Here is a 10,703-nt window from a genome sequence, read left to right as displayed (position 1 = left end):
AATGGACTAATATTAAACTTCTAAAGGTCTGCAGGTGTGTGCAGCCACCTTCTGGAGGCCCAGGAGCATGGGCACTATATTGGCAGACAGGGCTTAACTCTTGGCCCTTTGCTTCATGAGCTCAAAAAGCACAATTTTTTTTTGCATTTTACTCCTGTGGGTCCATTTAAGGTCTCCTGCCTTTTAATGGAAAAGATTTAATTATATCTAGAAAAGCAATAAAGGTGTTTGGGTTTTAAGATCTTAATATCCGATGGTCTGTGGAATGATTGGAACTTATATTTCCACTGATTCCTGGAAAGGGGTGAGAGGACTCTGCCAACCTAAATATTGGGAGATTGCATTTCTCTCTTGGATAAAAAAAAAGTCTCTTTTCTATCCCTCCTTCATATTGCAAAAAGCTTGTTTTGTTTAGAAAGTTACCCTTACTAAAAACAACAACAACAAAACCAACCTGAGAGCAAAATAGAGGAATGAAATGTGTAGCTGATTGAGAAAAGAAACTGACTTACATTCTAACTTTTGCAATTTTCATTTTTTATTGGTGCATTATAGTTGTACATCATGGTGTGATTCATTGTTACATATTTGTACATTCACACAATATAACAGTATTTCTGCTTTCCCTCCACTCCTCCCACCCATTGGTCCCTTTCCTCTACTCTATTATCTCCTTATGAGTTTCATGAGATTTCCCCCCATCACCACCCTTCTTTTCCTTTTCCTCCCTAGCTTTCACAAATAAGACAACATATAAATCTTGACCTTCTCTGAACTCTTGTAATTGTTATCAGAGGACTCTAATACACACCAGAAGAAAGAGGTTGGGGTATAGTGTTGTTTGCTTTTGAAATATTCTCAGTCAAATTGGTAGGAAAATAATTTTTATTCAAAGCCTATTTTGAAATAATGGGGGGCACATGAGGTTAAGGAAATAATTCTATGAACAGGGCCCACTGTGCTGACCCCTATAGGCTTTCATTTTTTAAAAGAAATTTACCTACAGCCCTGCCTGGCTTAAGTGGACAGGTTATATCACATTCCTTGGCCAATCACGTGTTATCTGCAGGAAAATGCAGGCCTGTGTGTGTGTGTGTGGTGGTGGTGGGGGGGGTACTTTTGTGACCCTTATACAGACCAGATCTCAGAACTCAGGGAGAAAAAGATAATTCCTCCTAACCATAAAATCTGCAAGAACAGGGTCCAAATAGAACAGGTCAGCTAGGCCAAAGTGACTTTGAGTTTTTTTGGCAGTGGGGACTTGAAAGTCTGATGTCATCAGACTGTCAGTCAAAAACCAAGAGATGGACCTGGGTGGGACTCTAGAAATCCCTGAGAACCACAGTGAAATTGGAGGGCTGGAAAGGCTGCTCTTCTGAGAAGACCCACTCTCTCTCTCCCTTGAGCGGGTCCCCATTTCCCTTTCATATTCCTTCTAAGAAACTCATGCCTGTTCTGAGTGACATGGGGTGAAGGGTGTATATATGAGGGGTCTGATTTCAAGTGTGGGATGAAGTGGGGAGTGTCTTCATGCTGTCTCAGTTTCAGGGAAGGTCCCTGCCCTGTTACAGAGGGAAGCTAGGAGACAATTGTTTTGAAGGTTCTATCTCCAAAATCTGAAAATTAGGACCTCTAAAGAGAGGAGGCAGGGAACTGATAGAGCAGGAAACGGACATAATGTGGATTCAGCCTGTTAGACAGCTTCAGTGAGCAACCTTCACTGTGCTCCCCCTGTGCCTGTCAGGCTGGGGTCCCAGCCCACCCCTAGCCTCCAGTGGGTGTGAAGAAGCCATTCCTGATTTCATGTGGGGTGTGCATGCAAATTCAGTTTCATAAGGAAGAAAAAATGTGACCATGTGAAAACAAGTGGAGCACCTGTAGCAGGATCAAGCTGTATTAGGGACAAGAGGGACTTCATACAGAAGGTGTGGAGGTAGGGAGGGGGGCAGAGAACCCTGGTCCACCTAGGACAATTGTACAGTATCACTGCTTTGAAAAAAAAAGGCCTGCTCAGCATCTGACTAGGGAGTGAGGATCCAACCCTTGCTAGGGAGAGGAGCCATGCTAGACTTAAGCCCTTTCTTTTATTCTTCAGTCCCATCCCAACACCCTTTAGTCTTTTTGTCAAATTAGGCTGAGAAAAAGTAAAAAAGGCACATTTCCAGCACTTATTTTACAAAAGAAAACAGGAAGGACCCACAAAATTTCATTGTCCAATGTACCTGAGATCCATTGAACCTCTTCCTGAGAGGCCTGAAGGCACTGGTGTACAAAGGCCTGCTAGGCATCAGAAATTGCCCATCTGGTACAGTAGCACACAACTGTAATCTCATAGGCTCTGAGGAAAAAGGAAGACCGCGAGTTCAAAGCCAGACTCAGCAATTTAGCAAGGCCCAAATCAGCCCAGCAAAGACATCGTCTGAAAAGAAGAGCTGGAGATGTGGCTCTGTGGTGGAGTTCCCCTGGGTTCAAGGGCCGCCCCCTCAGAAAAAAAAAAAAAAAAAAAAAAAAAAAAAAAAAAAACCGCAACAAAAAACAGGCAATTACTAGTTTAAATCCACCCTGATGTTAAGCGAAATGAACACTAAATATGAAGTTCCCGTCTTTGAATATCAACGTAAGAGTTCGAAAAGCAGAAAATCACACTTGATGTGCCTTTTCAATTAAAGGCTTCGGATGAAAAGCACCTCTGGCCTGCTACTCCAGAAGTATTGAAGTGCATCAGTCTTTTTGGAAACCGTGGTTGGCTCTGAAAAGAGCCTTTGAGATGTGGGCAGTCAGACAAATTCACTTGGAGCTGGTGTACTTGGTGACCGCCTTGGTGCCCTCGGACACAGCGTGCTTGGCCAGCTCCCCGGGCAGCAGCAGGCGCACCGCCGTCTGGATCTCCCGGGACGTGATGGTCGAGCGCTTGTTGTAGTGCGCCAGGCGCGAGGCCTCGCCCGCGATGCGCTCGAAGATGTCGTTCACGAACGAGTTCATGATGCCCATGGCCTTGGACGAGATGCCGGTGTCGGGGTGCACCTGCTTGAGCACCTTGTACACGTAGACCGAGTAGCTCTCCTTGCGGCTGCGCTTGCGCTTCTTGCCGTCCTTCTTCTGCGCCTTGGTCACCGCCTTCTTGGAGCCCTTCTTCGGGGCAGGAGCGGACTTGGCTGGCTCAGGCATGGCGAGAACGAACTGGCGAAAGTGAGGAGTTCACCGCCGGGGCCTCTTTAAGTATAGAATGTTATGTAAATGAGGAGTAGTAGAGGTCTGTGGTGATTGGTGGTTAACTTGGCCTGACGTCAGATGCCAGTTTTGTCCAATCAGAGTTCGCGACCTGCAAAAGCGCGTTCCATTTATCAAAATGAAAATGAAACCCAACCAATCGTACAGCTTCGTTTTCGCGCCCAGGAGACTGTTGTGTGTCCTACTAGACTATCTGCTTTAAGGGACCTAGAGAAAACTTGGACGCCACACCTATGAGCTCACTAAGCTCCGGGTCGTGTGACCATTGCGCAAGGCGGTGTCCTGCCCAATAATAACCGAGAGCCACCACAAGGTCAAGTAGAAAGTTGTGGAGTAACAACTCGTTAGAATAAAATGGCCCTTTATAAGTGTGCAGCTGGTTTCAGAGATGGGTGGGTGGCTCTGAAAAGAGCCTTTGGGGCTGCGGTTGCTGCAAACAACCTGCTTCCTACTTCTTCTTAGAAGCCGCCTTCTTGGCCTTGGCCGCCTTGGGCTTCGCTGCCTTAGGCTTGGAGACCTTGGGTTTGGCTGCCTTGGACTTAACCGCTTTGGGCTTAGCCGGGCTCTTGGCTGCTTTTTTAGGCTTCGCAGCAGCCTTAGCCTTCTTAGGGCTCTTAGCCACTTTTTTTACACCGGCCGCAGCAGGCTTCTTGGCTTTCTTCGGGGTCTTCTTTACTGCTTTCTTGGCTCCAGCAGCTTTCTTGGGCTTCTTCGGCGTGGCCCCCGCGGGCTTCTTAGCTTTGGCCGTCCCTGCCTTCTTGGCCTTGGGCTTGGCTTCCCCGGAGGCCGCCTTCTTGTTGAGCTTGAAGGAGCCGGAGGCGCCGGTGCCCTTGGTCTGCACCAGGGTGCCCTTGCTCACCAGGCTCTTGAGGCCCAGCTTGATGCGGCTGTTGTTCTTCTCCACGTCGTAGCCACCAGCTGCCAGCGCCTTCTTGAGCGCAGCCAAGGACAGGCCATTTCGCTCCTTAGAGGCGGCCACAGCCTTGGTGATCAGCTCTGAGACAGGGGGCCCTGTCGCCTTGCGCTTCGCCGTGCCAGCCCCCGCAGCCTTTTTGGTGGTCTTCTTCTTGGCAGGGGACTTCTCCACCGGCGCCGGGGCGGCGGCCTCAGCAGGAGCAGTTTCCGACATGGCGAAAAGGAAGAACTCCTACTGGAGAGACTCCAAATCTAAAGAGCAACTTTTGCAATGCTCCTTAGCTCCGACCTGGGGTTTATATAAGCCGGCGCTGGCCTGTGATTGGTGGAGCGTCCAATCCACCGCCCTCAGGCCGCTATGGCTCAAGGTTGAACTCCTAAATTGTGTTTGTTAGTCCCGCAAATTTGATTAAATATTGAAAACAACAGCCCAGAATTTTGTGTTTTAAAGCGCCCAAAGGAAGAGAACATCCTCTATGTCTACATGATTGTCTGTTTTCACGATTGTCTGTCGTCACACCTAGTATATGAAAGATGTTTTTAAAACTCCCTGTATTTAAAAAGTTTTTTCATAAGACTCCACTAGACTGAGGGGATTGTGTTATTCTAGTAAGTGTCCAATAAACATTATTTGAAAGGATTTGTCAGTAGTTTCCACCTTTGATTTTTGCAAGAAGGAAGACAATAGTTTCCCTGGTTGGGGCATAAACTTTGTTTCTAACTGTAGCAAGAAACACAGGCAAAGGGGTCTGGTGGGCTACAATCTGAAATTAACATCACAGACCTTATTTTAAAAACCTGTTCTGCCTCCTACTAGTTTCCATGTGGAGATGTCTTTTATAAAGAATGAGATTTTGCAGCTAGGCAAAACTCAGTTGTCAGAGTGATTTCTTCCATTGCTGAAGCAGATTTTGAAATCACTTGAACTTCAGAAACCCTCCAGCTGAATTCAAAATTAAATTCGGTATGTTTTCTGGTGGAAGTTCTTTCTCTCTTTATTTCTTGGGAAAATTTATTAAAATAGGGTTAATGATAAGTAATACAGATAATTTGCTTTTGAAAAAAATTTCTAAAACCTGAAGAAAATTGAGAACTTTCTGTAACCCTAAAATGCACAAATTGCTTAGATGATCTGGGACCTTGTGAGGTTTGAAAGTGTTCACAGTGAAATCTCCATTAGCATTTAATAAGCTGCACTATCAGAAATACTTTTTTTGTAAGAAGCCAGCATACATAGGCATGGTATTTTTTTGTGTGTAGGTGCAAACATACAAATATTGTGGAATAACTGGATATGGACTGTGAGACTGCATTGAGTATTGAATGATGGACTTAGAGTTATAGAGATAATGACCTTGAAGTTAGAAAGTAGGTGAGGGTTGTTTTGGGGTGAAAAGGGAAATGGACAGAGTTTTGTTCAGATTTAATTCAGATCTCAAATGAAATCAACTGTTTTTTTTTTCTTTTTTAAAGGTTCTTTTTGAACAAAATAATAACAACAATAAGTTAAAAAAAATGAAAATCAAGTTGCTTTAGTACTTGCCAATGCAAAACTGTTGCAGGGTTGGCAAAGTGGTTGTTTCTGGACAGTGGTCTTTTTTTATATGACCCTCATATTAAGAACTGTCTTTACATTTTAAAGGATGGTAAAAAAAAAAAAAAAAAAAACCAACCCACACATAACAGACCATGTGGCTCTTAAAGCCTAAAAATATTTGCTATTTGGCCCTTTGCTATTTTGAACTTCAGACAGATGATGCTATAGGTCTCTTTCAGAACAAAGCAAATTAAAACTGAAGATCAACAATACAATACTCTAACCAAAACTTTCCATAATTTCAATCACAAAACTTTTAAGAATGAGGGGAAAGACTCCAAACTCCAATATTGAGGGGAGCAAGTGTGTAACAATATGGGATGCCTTTCTTGTAGCATTTAGTAAATAACAAGTGACCCTAAGTATGCTCTGCAGGTTTTACTTCTTTTGCCATTTTACAGCTGTACAAGCCTAAGCCTAGAGAATGACTTGGCAAATTATACAGCTAGTAACTGACAGTGTGGTATTTAACTTGTGGTATTTAACCTGTCTAGACATCTGGTCTCACCTCTAGTGTGGCAGGAAGATAACGTAAGATGGGGGGAGAGAACACTAAAGCCAGCAAGAGGCAGCATGGCAGGAGCTTGAGGTTAAATTAGAAGACCTTCTAGCCTCATGGCTCAGAACTCTTTCTTTAATCAATGCCCAGTTTTCAGAAAGCTTTAGGGCCAGCTGTTGTGATGAGTCTGTTTACAAGAGTGAATTCAAGAATAGAGGTTAGAGGGGAATACACAGATGGCTGACACCTAGAGCTCAGCCTTCCAGAACTACTCCCAGTCAAGATGTACACCCCAAGAGCCATCTACACAGAAAGCGCACGAGCACATGAGCTGAAGCTTGCCTGTTTTATGAAAATCAGTTAACAGCTCTAAAACCCCACTGAAGGTGAATTCACAGCCTGTTTTTAAAAAGTGACCTAACAATACACCATCACTATATGGTATAAAGATTTAAGAAAACGTCAGTGGTCCAGAAGCAAAGTACCTCTGGGAAGACAACCGACCTTGGGTTAGATTATCCTTGGAACAGCTCCATTTTAGTGATAAATGAGGGGCTCTGAAAAGAGCCTTTTGGGGGTAGTACAGACTTTTGGCCACTAGAAATTTACGCCCTCTCCCCGCGGATGCGGCGGGCCAGCTGGATGTCCTTGGGCATGATGGTGACGCGCTTGGCGTGGATGGCGCACAGGTTGGTGTCCTCGAACAGTCCCACCAGGTAGGCTTCGCAGGCTTCCTGCAGAGCCATGACGGCCGAGCTCTGGAAGCGCAGGTCGGTCTTGAAGTCCTGCGCGATCTCGCGCACCAGCCGCTGGAAGGGCAGCTTGCGGATCAGCAGCTCGGTGGACTTCTGGTAGCGGCGGATCTCGCGCAGCGCCACGGTGCCGGGCCGGTAGCGGTGGGGCTTCTTGACGCCGCCGGTGGCCGGGGCGCTCTTGCGGGCGGCCTTGGTGGCCAGCTGCTTGCGCGGCGCCTTGCCGCCGGTGGACTTACGCGCGGTCTGCTTGGTACGAGCCATACTTGAGCTCACCAATCTCCACACTGAGCAAAGTAGCAAGAGATTCCGGTATTTATAGCAAGCTTCGCGTCCTGATTGGACAGCAGACTGCCGCTCCTCATTCCACCCACCGAATTGGTTCTTACTTCAATCCTCTTCTTAAAGAGGGAGCTTTTCCGCCTCCACATTTATCTTTTAGGAAATTTTTTTATGGACTGAATGAGTTTCTAGCGTTTACGTGCATTAAAAAGCTAGGAAATGTGGCCAGTCGAAGTCACATTACTTTGAACATAAAAAAATAAAGCATGCTGGGAAACGTGAAAGGTAAATCACGGCTTAGTAATTGCGAATAATTTACTGATTTTATATTGGGCATGCGCCATGCTACCACGCTTAACTTCCTATAAAGGGTTACATTAAACTACTTATGAGTTAATGTACGGGCAGTTCTCGCCACTGTAAGGCAAAAGGGAAAACCTAAGTGAGACATACTGATTCCTTAATAGAGAAAAGACAGTTCTAAATAGTTGCGATCAGGGTCTGACTAAAACCACACTTAAATGCTGAAAAGGAGAATCAGCCTAACTTTGTAGGCAAAATTTGTTATGCTGGTGAGGCTTTTTTTTAACTTGGGAAAACTTTGAGCTTTTTAAAATGCCTACAGCCCTTAAGAGATCTCGTGGGTGGCCCTGAAAAGGGCCGTTGGTTGACGAGAGATGGCGGGACCAGGTCGCTTAGCCGCCAAAGCCGTACAGAGTGCGGCCCTGGCGCTTGAGCGCGTAGACCACGTCCATGGCCGTGACCGTCTTGCGCTTGGCGTGCTCCGTGTAGGTGACGGCGTCGCGGATCACGTTCTCCAGGAACACCTTGAGCACGCCGCGGGTCTCCTCGTAGATGAGCCCGGAGATGCGCTTGACGCCGCCACGGCGGGCCAGGCGGCGGATGGCGGGCTTGGTGATGCCCTGGATGTTGTCGCGCAGGACCTTGCGGTGGCGCTTGGCGCCGCCCTTGCCCAGGCCTTTTCCTCCCTTGCCACGTCCAGACATCCCGCCAAAGTGAACAGACACTGACGCTCTAATCTCTGAGCGATCATGTATATAGCAGAGTTTCGGACCTGTTTGAGAACTTCCCAAGCCAGTGGCACCAGCTCAGAGAAAGCCCGTCCCACGTTTTCAAGGAAAAAAAAAAAGGGCGGTGCTTAAACTGCAGATTCTAGGAAGAGACATATTTAAAAGTTTCTCCGTCCAACTTCATAATATTCTGCGCTACCATTCCTCTCCTTTATCTGACCCTTCCTAGAGTTCTCTGTCTCCTGTTTAACATTGGCCGCAGCAGTTCCTTCTCGCTTCTGAAACCGAGTTGGCCATTTCAAGAGAGGCCATCGCAGCCACTGGGTATTTGGGAAGTAAGCTGGTATGCCTTGTGCTTCCTCACGATCTGGGCATAGTCCGCCGGAGGAGGGACCATCTTCTGCTCAGGTGTAGCTTCCTCTCTGTTCTAAAGTGTGGTTGTCTGCCCTTCTCATGATTCACTTTTTCTTTCCTTCATCCGCCGCCGTATTTCTGGGGATAAGTGAGTACTATTGTCTTTATTCTGCTTGGGAAAAGCTTGCGGAAGCTGCTTGAGGAAGGGCGTTTCACTTTCTTTTTTTCTGGAGAGTGTGGCAAATGCGATGTAGCTTGGGGCCCTTCCAATAGAGGGCGTCTCCTCTATTGAAAATTAACTGGAAGCCCACATAATGCCCGATCCGGCCACCAGGGATGCTTTATTCCAGGGTAAAAGAGTTTCAAAGGCAGAGTGCTGGGCTGTTTCCACTTCGCCAGTAGTTTGGATTGACTTCCTCTGACCCTCCCCTGGCTTCTAGGAGTCAGCTGCCTTTACTTGATGCAAGTCTTGAGTTCTTAACTTTCCTTTTCCCAACCTTGGGAATGTTTATTTTTTGTTTCAGGCATGTTTGGTTGGTTATTTACTCCTTTAACAAATGTCTAAGATATTTTAGAAGTTAGTCTCTCCAACTGCACTGTGAACTATGATTATTGTACATGCAAAGCATTAATTACATGCTCCTGTTATATAATCTGTTTCTCATTGAACTGGTGTGTTTTGTCTTCTTGCTAATATGGAATCCCCATGTTTAATATTGAAGGTGTTAGCCCTGCTTCTTCTACTGGCATAATCACCATAATCTGCTTCCCTTGCAACTCGAAAATCCACGGGCATTATTCGTCATTAAATGGCAGTTATGCTTTTTAAAGTGAAACTTTATATGAGGAAATCTTGAAACAGTGAGAATCCTTAGGAGTGCTACTTTTTATAGGAAGTGCCAAGAGCAGAGACCTCTCCTCCAGCTCGGGGTTTAGTAGCTGGGCCTTACAAATTAAATTGGCACATTAACATGGGGGTTGTTAAATATAAATATGGGAGATTTTACAAAACAGGAATGAAAGCCTAAAGAAGCAAATAGGCCCCAGGGGGGCTTATAGGCCATCTTAAAGGGGTGAGGTAAACCTACAGGGCAAACTACTGGAAGATAAGTGTTATGAAGATGAAGGTTATGTAGTGAAGTCTGCAGATTCTGATTATCTCAGGGATGAGCATGTTCTTCTGTGAGTTGTTCTCCTCTTCTGGTATGATAGAGGAAGATACTTTTGCCCCTGAAAATTTCCTTAATGTAAGGATTTTTTTTTTCTTTTTTCAAGAGTAAACTTTTACTCTGTTTTTGCACTTTTCTTGTGTTTGCTGTTTCTTAAAATAATGTGCTCAGCATGATCCTTACACCCAAGTAGCTTAGTTTGCAGTTCAATATTATTATGGTCCCCTGCCAACATAACTCAGGAAGGGCTCTGGTTTGATTGGCTTAACAATGGCTTGCCTTGAGAATATTTCATTGTTGGTTGGGGCTCAGAAAGCCATGTTCCAAAATTTGGCACTTTGTGCACTAGTACTTCAAGTTGAAAGACCTCAGACACAAGCCTTTCCCTGCTCTTCTTCTGCCCTTCTTTCTTTTCCAAAGCTAGTGACAGAAGCCAGAATTGCTGGGGGGAGGGGGTAGTAAACTAGAAATTCTCTCCCCAAGGAGGCAGGCCCTAACCCTTGGAGAGGTCACTCTCTCCTATCTCCCTTGATGCCTCGTTCTGGAGGGGTCCTGCCCCATACCCAGGAGTAAAGCTTGCCACAGAGAGACCAGGAAGAATCCGGACAGATGGGCCTTGCTGGGCTCCCCTTCAGTCCTTGAACACCAGGTTTGCAACATTTTGTCCACAGCTGTCCACTCCTCACCAAGTCTAGCATAAAAATCAGCAGTCTGCGCTTTCATTTCTGAAGGCTCCCTGTCTGGAAAAATGATGAGATGTGTCTGTTGTGGTCTTCTTCCCCTAGCCTGTCTGTTTCTCAAGTGCCAGCCAGGACCAGCACAATGGTGAGGAAAGGGGTCACTCCTACACCATGGACATGCGTGTTTTTTAGG

The 10,703-nt window shown here is 45.9% G+C and overlaps 4 protein-coding genes across 4 annotated transcripts; all 4 read right to left on the bottom strand.

The window, feature by feature from the left end:
• Window positions 1–2,661: 2,661 nt before the first annotated feature.
• On the bottom strand, window positions 2,662–3,168 carry LOC308650055 (histone H2B type 1-C/E/F/G/I; the record flags this gene model as incomplete). The annotated part of the gene is made up of 1 exon (XM_081295972.1): window positions 2,662–3,168. The coding sequence occupies one exon, from the start codon at window positions 3,166–3,168 to the stop codon at window positions 2,788–2,790; it is 381 nt and encodes a 126-aa protein (XP_081152098.1). The 3' UTR covers window positions 2,662–2,787.
• A 471-nt stretch (window positions 3,169–3,639) lies between these two features.
• H1-5 (H1.5 linker histone, cluster member) lies at window positions 3,640–4,360 on the bottom strand (the record flags this gene model as incomplete). The annotated part of the gene is made up of 1 exon (XM_081295430.1): window positions 3,640–4,360. One exon carries the CDS (start codon window positions 4,358–4,360, stop codon window positions 3,680–3,682), a length of 681 nt encoding a protein of 226 aa, XP_081151556.1. The 3' UTR covers window positions 3,640–3,679.
• Window positions 4,361–6,847: 2,487 nt separating this feature from the next.
• LOC308649665 (histone H3.1) lies at window positions 6,848–7,258 on the bottom strand (the record flags this gene model as incomplete). The annotated part of the gene is made up of 1 exon (XM_081295400.1): window positions 6,848–7,258. One exon carries the CDS (start codon window positions 7,256–7,258, stop codon window positions 6,848–6,850), a length of 411 nt encoding a protein of 136 aa, XP_081151526.1.
• A 713-nt stretch (window positions 7,259–7,971) lies between these two features.
• Window positions 7,972–8,283, bottom strand: LOC308649991 (histone H4; the record flags this gene model as incomplete). The annotated part of the gene is made up of 1 exon (XM_081295918.1): window positions 7,972–8,283. The coding sequence occupies one exon, from the start codon at window positions 8,281–8,283 to the stop codon at window positions 7,972–7,974; it is 312 nt and encodes a 103-aa protein (XP_081152044.1).
• Between the last annotated feature and the right edge of the window lie 2,420 nt (window positions 8,284–10,703).

This window comes from Spermophilus citellus, assembly GCF_964194105.1.
Source record: "Spermophilus citellus genome assembly, chromosome: 5".
NCBI classification, from domain to species: Eukaryota; Metazoa; Chordata; class Mammalia; order Rodentia; family Sciuridae; genus Spermophilus; species Spermophilus citellus.
Note: the sequence above shows the minus strand (reverse complement) of the source record. Positions and strands in the feature narration are given on the sequence as shown.